The following is a 9273-nucleotide window of genomic DNA, read 5'->3' as shown; positions in this document are numbered from 1 at the left end:
CCAAAAATAAAACATACGATTGCGCCAGTTAAAAGAAAATTACTTCCTTACTCCTTTATTCGGACTTGGAACCGGCAGTGTAACACGGCACATGTTTCCTTTTCTGAAACACATGTTTTTATTACTGCTGCTGCATGGGTACTTCCCAATTTAATGTATGTAGTAGCTTTTAACTTGTTTTTATTGTCCAAAAACACAAACATTGAAGGATGAAATCCATAAAATAGTTAATAATAGTTCATAATAATAATAAAGCCCATACGCATGGTGGGAACAAAGCTCTGTGTCATCAACATTTGTGGCTAAAACATATAGAGCAAAAACTTCTATTTTCTATATTGGCATATATTTGTTAAGCAAAGCAATACGTTTTATTCTCTCTCTGTACATTGCCTGTCTAATGCTGCTTAAGTCATTTAATTCTCTTCAGAAACTCGTCTTTATGGTGAAATATCTAGTAACATGTGACACCTTTTGGGGCAAAAATAAGAATACATATATAGTAATCATTAATATTTATGATAGATATATGTACAGGTAAAAAATGAGTTCCGAATATTGGCGCAATTGATACTTTTGAAAATAAATTTGGCGCAAATGATACCCCTGAAAAACAGTAATTGGCGCAAAAGGACTGCTGCCAAATAAGATTTGAAAGTGGCGTTCAACTCCAATCTATCGATCAAACTATTAATCAAACTACATTTCGGACTTCAAAAGTAATGTAAAGTAGGTACTGAACAGTTGACATGGAGAAATGTGGACTGGGCAATAAGAAAATTTATTATAAGAATTTCACTACTGGTATCATTTACGATGAATAACATTAGCGTCTACAATAGGAAGAGTTAATTTTTGCTATTTTATGATTTGGTTATTTCTTTTCATCATTATTACCTTTTTTCCAGCACTTATCAAATTATCAACATTTCCAAATACTGCAGTTGCAGGAGATGATTTCACTTTCAAATGCTCGCAGTATGAAAATAGCATTGTAGAATTTCGGAAAGATAACACACCAGTCTGTGTCATCATAGGAATCTTCGCTAATCGTACTTGTCACATAGCTGGAAGTTACAATATAAGCTTTATATACTCTTGTGATTCATTTTCGTATAACCTAACCATACCAGGGAAATTTTTGACAGAAAACATACACGGCACCAACTGGACATGTCTGAATCCTATTACTTCCCAAAGTTCGAACGTAAAGGAATTATATATGACTGGTAAGTAAAGTATCAATTTCAAATGTGTTTTATTATTTCTTTTATGCATATTTGTAATTGTAACCATTAAATATATAAATCTTTACGCGTAACTTTTAATCATACTTTTTCTAAACGAAAATTGCCGTCCATTTTTATATTTTAGTTTGATAATTTTCCAGTAGTTTGGTTTCCAGCATTTCATGTAATTTACTATAAATTCGTTAAATGTGGTATTGGAGTATGAACGAACATGATAGTACTTAACTCTTCCTTACGCTTAGCCTTTTTTTAGTTTAATTTTGACATCTTCAAAGGTAAAAAAGACAAATGATAGGTCGCCATAATAATAAATAAGTAATAAATAAGCTTTATTTAGAGTCGGCAAGGTATACAAACATAGACAAACAACATTTATAACAATACAACACATAATATAATACACATGCAATAAATTTCACAGCACAAAAATGAAGCACTAAAAGCTGGATATAAGCATAAGCTAGGTATTAAAGCTAAAAGCATATAAGTGTAAACTAGGCATAACAGCTGGCAAAATGCATAGCATAAAAATTTGAAAAACGGTGTATGATCTATAGATGGTAAATAAATTTGCATAATATATAAACTAAAAGTCTGCACAAACTGTGCACTTACAGTCATTTCCATTCCATGACTTTAAAATATTTTTGAACTGACTAAAATTAGCAATTTTTCTACAATCATCAGGTAGATCATTCCATAAAACAGCAGCTGTGTATTTAAAAGAGTTCTTACCTTAGGTTGATGTTCGAACCCTAGGTATATCTACAATATTAGAATATCTAAAATTATATTTACAATCGTTCAATACAACTAAATCATGTAAGTATGGTAGTAGTATATATTGTGTGGCAGCAGCAAATATTTTTGCCACGTTGACAAAAATTTGTTCCCGCTAGCAAAATTGTATAATATATTTGTTGAATAATATCAAAATATTGGATTTTAAAATTTGTAGAAATATAAAAGACTGTTTTGATTTTTTCACACGTTGCATTTTGCAGACGTCAAGAAAATTACATAATATAACTGTTGTATAATATTAAATGAAAATTTTGTTTTTTCACTTATAAAAGAATGTTTTGATTTATTTTCCATCGCATTTAACATATAGACAATTTAAATTGTTAATATTTTGGATAAAGAAGTTAAAAGTAAAACTGAAAAAATAGAAGATTAAATGACTTCGCGTTGAGAGAAGAAATTTTATAAAACTTTTAAGTTTCATTTGTAACAAAAAATGAATAAGAATTGAAAATATATTAATTAACCCTAACCCTAGCGTATATTGTAAAAACTATTATTATTATTTATTAAAACAATCCATACTCAAACATTAATTAAACCTTATCCATCTACCACTCTTATCCCAACCATATATCACGGAATTAATTACCCCTAATTTATTCCCTAATTAGACTATTGTTTTTATTTCTCATCCGGGTATTTAATTCCTCAAAATATTTGCAAAATGTCACCCATCAACACCATGTTTATATTCATCATCATTTGTTTCACAATGTCAGCTGTTTCATGCTCGCATGAATTGAGAGATGTATGCACAGTGGAGGGGGATACTCTCCATTGCAGATGGACTGGAGCAGGGCTCTACAACACCAGAATCCGACTAGATGTAAAGAAAGTCGTATTCGAAAGATTTTTTGTTGCCGGACAATTGGACCTTGCAAATAATAGAGACCTGCATTCAATTGAGATCAAACAAGGAAATTCTAAATGCAGCAATGTTTTAGCAGCACCAGAAACAATAACAATTGTTAATGGTATACATTGTGATGTAAGTATATAGGAAATTAGAAAAGAATAACAGAATAATAAGAGCTTTAAAGTAATCACGTAGTATTGTCTCTATATGTAAAGTGACTAGAAACAACCTAAACTATGAGCAGATCTTATATATTATTTATTAATTTTATTGTGTAAAACATTTCTTACATTATGTATATTTTTTTTTTTTACAGAATGGAGTCATAGCTTCTACAACAACAACAGCAGCAACAAGAGTAACACCAGGATCCACATTGTCAATCGGCACCACTGATAAACAACTGGTAAGCATTTATCTGATATTTTTTTAATTAAAACGTCCGTTTTGTTTTCTATTTTTATTAGGAAATACATGTACATGAACGAGTCAATTTGTATTCTCTATAGTATAGTGCTTAAAAACAAATTAAAATGTGAAGGATAAGATTTTTTAATATCAACATTTTCATGAAATACATGATTTTATTTCTTTATTTCAGAAGTCAACACCACATGCACAGGAGGAAGACAAGGGTCTAGATAATATTAAGATCATTCTTATAATGATTTTTGGTAAGTATCTAAATTTAATTTATTTATTTGATTGACAAACAATATAAAAATAAAATAAATAAATAAAATAAAAATATATACATGTTCTAATAAAAACACTTATTTATAAATAAGAAAAAGATGCGGTATGAGTGCCAATGTATTATAGATCAAAGTATGACCTTCAACACAGAGCAAAAGCTCACACCAAACAGTAAGCTATAAAGACAATTCAAACAGAAAAACCAATGGTCTAATCTATTTATATATATCAATATATTTTATAATTTTTAAAGTAAGTGACATATTCAAATTTATCTTTACAGCATCTCTAGCATGTGTTATGCTCTTGTCGCTGATGTTATTTTGCATCTGCAAAAAGAAGAGAACTGCAAAAACCAATTTCCGCCAACACCAATTCTCCTTCAATGTCGATGCAGATTCACTATCCGAAATAGAAATTGCAGATTTTGTTAATACACCAAAAAAAACTGTTTAAGTTAATATCTATCTCTGTATTTACTACTTTTTAATTTGTAGAATATATCCTCATCGCAATTTATGAAAGGCTTCAAGAAATTATAAATTATTTTTTTCCACCACGTGAAAATAACAGACGAGTAGCCCCAGCACAACAACAACCACCAAGAATATTGAGAAGATCAAACAGGATATCTATTCGGCCACAGAGACTAACCTATGATTAATTTTCTAAACTTTTAAATTTTATGAAATTTTTTAAATTTTTTTTCTAAATTTTATATTTTTTTTATTTTTTTTTTTCTAAATTTTATAATCTTTTTTCTAAATTTTATAAACTTATTTATACACTGTTATCTAAATTTTAATAATCACTGATGAGGATGTATTCTACAAATCTACTTATATTATGAAAAATTATATCACCAAAACTTTTCAATTTTCTTTCATTTGATTTATTTGGATTAGTTACACTTTATTTTAATTAAAGAAAAGATTTTGATTATACTCGCATTTCTCTACTCTCATTTTATTATATTGTAAATAGTAGTATACATGTAGTTTGTTTTTATAAATTCACCTTAGTTTATATGTTTCATGCTCATTCAAACCATAAATTTCATTATAAATCTATTCTTTTCATTAAATAATCTACTTTCTCTGGTATTAAAGTTCATTATTAATCTATTCCTTTCATTAAATTATTCTTTTTAGTTTTCCATTTACATATGTTTAGTTTTGTAATAGAAATAAATTAAATTAAAAAACAAATATGATTGGTATTATTGTATATATGTAAATAATATATATATGTATATAATGTTTGGAGAACTTTTTGTTTTTATGTTTACTTTATCATCATTTTCATCTTTGGAATTTTTTCATATGAGAATTTACAGCATCCAAATTTAATTACAACATATTATCGCATATTTTATCATATTGTGTTTGCTTAAACTTTTTTTCTTTTGTTTTTATTACTTTTTATAGTGCTATATGATTAAGTTAAACCTAGAGATAAATATATAAAAATTCTTGATTTGTAACCGCTGTCATGGTGCTTTCTATAACATGTTTTATGTGAAAAAAATGGTGCATTACAAATGATGTAAGTTTTTTATAACCAAATTTCATTTGATAGTTCTCTTGTTTATATTATTTACAATTGTTATATAAATAGTGCAGAAAACTTGATTTGTTTTGAAACTTACTATGTTGTTTCATGGAATAAAGTATTTGTATTTGATATGTGTTAATAAATTAGACTTTTCTTAAACTTTTCCCACTGCATTGCTACCCCAATCAATGTGGATGATTACCAGTTGACACCATTTGTATATCATCTAGAAATTTGCAAACAAAAACTTTGCTTAATTAATTTTTATCTACTTTAAATTTATTAATTATAAAAGAAATATGGTTTAATTGCTGATGAGACAACTCTTCAAAGAGGTCAAACCACAAGCTTCAATCTCAAATCTTGTCAAGAAAATGAAATATTTACACAGGAAAAAAGAAGCTAGCTGAAAAAAAAGTCATGAACAAAACAAGATTCACCATTTACAATGATCCAAAGAAAAGAAAAGAGCATATCTAGAAATTTGCAAAACAAAAACTTTGCTTAAAACATTTTTATCAACTATTAATTATAAAAGATGGTAATCCACAAGCTTCAATCTCAAATCTTATCAAATGAAATATTTACACATGGGAAAAATTAGCTAGCTGCAAAAAAGTCATGAGCAAAACAATTAACTACGATCCAAAGAAAAGAAAAGAAAAAAGTAGCATGTAGGGGGAAAAATAGAGAGAGAGAGAAAAAGGAGATATGATCCACCATTGAAAATATGATCCAAAGAAAAGATGATCCAAAGAAAAGAAAAAAGTCGCTTATGTTCTAACGAAGGAAAAAATAGAGAGAGAGAAAAAGGAGATAGGATTCACCATTGAAACTATGATCCAAAGAAAAGAAAAAAGGTGTTTTAACGATGAAAAAAATTAGAGCGAGAGAGAGAGAGAAAAAAAAAGGAGATAGTAATGAGATGTAAAAATAATCGTCAAAATCCAACTCGATTTACCATTGAAAATATGATCCAAAGAAAAGAAAAGAAAATAGGTTTTGTTTTAATGAAGGAAAAATTATATATAGAGGGAAAAAATAGTAATGAGATGTAAAAAATAACCATCAAAATCCGGTTCGAACAAATCTATAATATATAATTGATCTTAAATAAAAACAATCAAAATTTATTGAGTAATGATCACTTTTCAAATTTGAAAGGTGATAAACACTTTATATTTAAACTGATGAACTAAGATTTAATGTAAACAGAAGGTGTATTATCCAAATACTGCCGCAATATTGGAGATCAATCTGACATGAAAAATCGCGATCGGGACAGATCTACACTGAAATTACATATGAATTAATAAAATGGTGTAACATGGATAATGGAAGGTTGGCGAGCCTTTAGGAGTAAATAAGTGTTGGAAACTATTATTCATAATTTAATGAAACGGAAGCTTTATTCCTTTATTAACGCGGTACACTCAATTCTATCATAAAGCGATAAAAATGATGAACCAGGTTGAGTACATGAGGGGATTTGGTGGAGAAGTAGAGCGGGCTGAGTTGAATTTTGGAAGAAAGAAGAACATTGCGGTTACACCGTACAAGGGATATGTTTATATCCACATAGGCAGTTTAACAAGTAGCAGAAGCATAACTCTTGGGACTGATGAGTTTAAAGAGCTATGCAATCTGAAGCCAGTTCTTTTAAAAGCTGAGGCAGAAATAAAAAAACAGGTTAGTGATTTCTAATATTTAGCAGTAAATATTTACATGAACATATAGCTAAATTATTATCGTTCAGCAGCAAATAGTTGAGCGTGATATATATTTTATTCTCTAAGAAATAGGAGCGATCTACAAAATTATTTTAAAGTAAGATATTGCGAGTGTTTAATAAAAGCACCAGCTGCAGATGTTTCACCTTATATGTTTTTTCGTAAATTTCACTACTGCTAGTAAGTACACATAATTTTCAAAGTTATTGAAAGCGAGTAAAAACTATATGATAAACGTTCTAATTATCCTTCAACAGCAAATAATTGAACATAAATATATACTTTATAGGTTTAATATACAACAAACGTTTTAGTTAAAAGTAAGTTATTGATAGAGAGTATTTACAAGCGGCTTGCGTTCAGCTGCAGATATTTCACTTGTTTCTGGGTTGATTTCACCACTGTTAGTATTAATTTTCAAAGTTATTGATAGCAAGTAAAAAATGTTTTGATAAACGTTCAGTTGCAGATATTTCAACATTTTTGTTTCTAGGTAAATTTCTCAACCGCTAATAAATACGAATTTCTTTCCCACAGCAAACGTTGATTTATATGATTTCTTACACGTTCAATTGTTTTTATTATATATTAATTTTTTTAGCTGCAAAAACCTAGCAGGAAAAAGAAGGTTATAGTTGTTGAAGAGGAAGAAGAAGAAGAAGAAGAAGAAGAAGAAGAAGAAGAAGAAGAAGAAGTAGAAGAAGAAGAAGTAAAAAAAGTTACTTTGAAAAGAAAGGTAAAACAACTTTTGTTTTTTTTTTTCTATGTAAATCAAAATAAGTAGTTATAATTTTCAAGTTTATGAATTTAAAGTAATTATCCAATTAAATGTACCATAAAAAGAAAAAAAAAAAAAAAAAAAAAAAAAAATTGAAAACATTGAAATAACATTAAAATTTTAAGATGATTTTCTATATTATGATATTCTTATTTTAGAGAAAGGTGATTGCTATCAGCGATAGCGATGAGGAGGCGGGAGTGTCAGAGTCGGACGTCAGAAAGGTGATTGTTGCAGCAGAATCTGGCCCGTTCAAGGGGCTAAAGAAGAAAAAGAAAACAGCTGGAGCTGGATTCATACTTTCTGAAGCAGTTGAAGATGGCGAGTGAAGATAACACCAGTAAGTGATCAAATTTTTATTCTGTTTCTAATATGTTCTTATATACAATAGTTAGGATAGAAATCATTTATAACTTAGCAACATTTTTCCAATCAAAGATTGATTTATCAATATGTGAAATACTCGCTTTAAGATAAAACCATTGCCTTTGATTTAAAGCGATTTCATTTCTAAGAGGATCATTTCTCAATAATACAAACAGTTCACTATTCAATATACATGTATTTACAAAAATATCTTCAGATAAAGCAAAAGTGTCCATTTTATTACAAAATAAATCGTTTCCGCTACTGTTTCGTTTAACATCATCAGATATGAATGGAGGATCATTTTCACTGTTTAATGGCCCATTTATTAATATAACTGCTAGAGTTATCGAACAGAATAACAATCCGACAATTTTCATCTTTGCACCAAGCCAGTGCAGTTGTGGAAACTGGTCACTGATTTCAGCTGTATCCATATTGATAAAATTGTAATCATGCTCATCTGTCATTTTAAGTGAATATTCTTCCACATTTGCACTACTCAATTCATCCTTTTCATTTATTTTAGAAATCTCCATTATGAAATCCAATTTCTTAATACAGGTGTCGCACTTTGTTCATTTGTTTTCATGCATGTATCTGTAGATTTATGATGTGAAAACTATTTTACTAGAGTTTATGTATCTTATTTATTTCTTTTAGCCAATCAGAACAGAAAAAGGACAATGGGAGAAGAAGTAGAAAAAAAGACACTGAGTGAAAAACGAAAGCGGTCAGCTCCACCTTCATTAAGAACTTTATCTGTTGCATGTATTTATAATAAATTAACAACAAAATGTGATATTCAAATGAGAGATTTTTTTTGTAAAATTCCCTCACCAATTTTAATTATTTTTATGGATTATGCAGACTTTCAATTTGTTTTAAATCCTGGATTTGCCGAATTAGATGTGTTTAATGCTGCCGAGGAAATTTTTGATCAAAGATATCAATTAAATAAAATGATAAGGGAATGCAGCCATTTCACATCTGAAGAGATATTCATTCATTTAAAGAACGTCCCAGGGTCTGTTTTAAATTCACTCGGACTTTCGTTCAATAGGGAGAACTTTTCCGATATTTTAAGGAAAATATTAAACATGCGATTTTCACGTGTTTAATTTACCAAAGAATATGTCTCATATATTTTAATCTAAAATTTAAGAAATTTATTTGTAATATTTTCATCGTGTTTGAAGGTCTTTTTCCCCATTGCACAATGTATTTCACTGGTGC

General features: G+C 28.7%; 3 protein-coding genes across 4 annotated transcripts in view; all 3 read left to right on the top strand.

Annotated features, from left to right (window-relative positions):
* The first annotated feature begins 923 nt into the window (after positions 1-923).
* LOC139522600 (nephrin-like) overlaps positions 924-9273 on the top strand; it is a 38763-nt gene continuing 30413 nt past the window's right edge. The window contains exon 1 of the mRNA XM_071316065.1: positions 924-1229. Coding sequence (XP_071172166.1) covers positions 1223-1229 — 7 coding nt within the window. The 5' untranslated portion in view covers positions 924-1222. The remainder of the gene's footprint in view (positions 1230-9273) is intronic.
* On the top strand, positions 2722-5292 carry LOC139524083 (uncharacterized). Of its 2 annotated transcripts, none has more exons than XM_071318644.1 (4): positions 2722-3045; positions 3230-3319; positions 3515-3587; positions 4107-5292. In XM_071318644.1, the coding sequence occupies exons 1-4, from the start codon at positions 2722-2724 to the stop codon at positions 4271-4273; spliced, it is 654 nt and encodes a 217-aa protein (XP_071174745.1). In that variant the 3' UTR covers positions 4274-5292. The 2 variants fall into 2 exon arrangements, with proteins under 2 accessions (XP_071174745.1, XP_071174744.1); XM_071318643.1 differs by having other exon boundaries at positions 3893-4250.
* Positions 6222-8847, top strand: LOC139524088 (ABC transporter F family member 4-like). Its single transcript, XM_071318649.1, has 4 exons — positions 6222-6852; positions 7495-7629; positions 7830-8011; positions 8701-8847. Exons 1-3 carry the CDS (start codon positions 6622-6624, stop codon positions 7998-8000), a joined length of 537 nt encoding a protein of 178 aa, XP_071174750.1. The 5' UTR covers positions 6222-6621; the 3' UTR covers positions 8001-8011; positions 8701-8847.

Source organism: Mytilus edulis, chromosome 5 (genome assembly GCF_963676685.1).
Source record: "Mytilus edulis chromosome 5, xbMytEdul2.2, whole genome shotgun sequence".
NCBI lineage: Eukaryota > Metazoa > Mollusca > Bivalvia > Mytilida > Mytilidae > Mytilus > Mytilus edulis.
The sequence above is the reverse complement of the archived record's forward strand: the minus strand, read 5'-3'. Positions and strand labels throughout refer to the sequence as shown.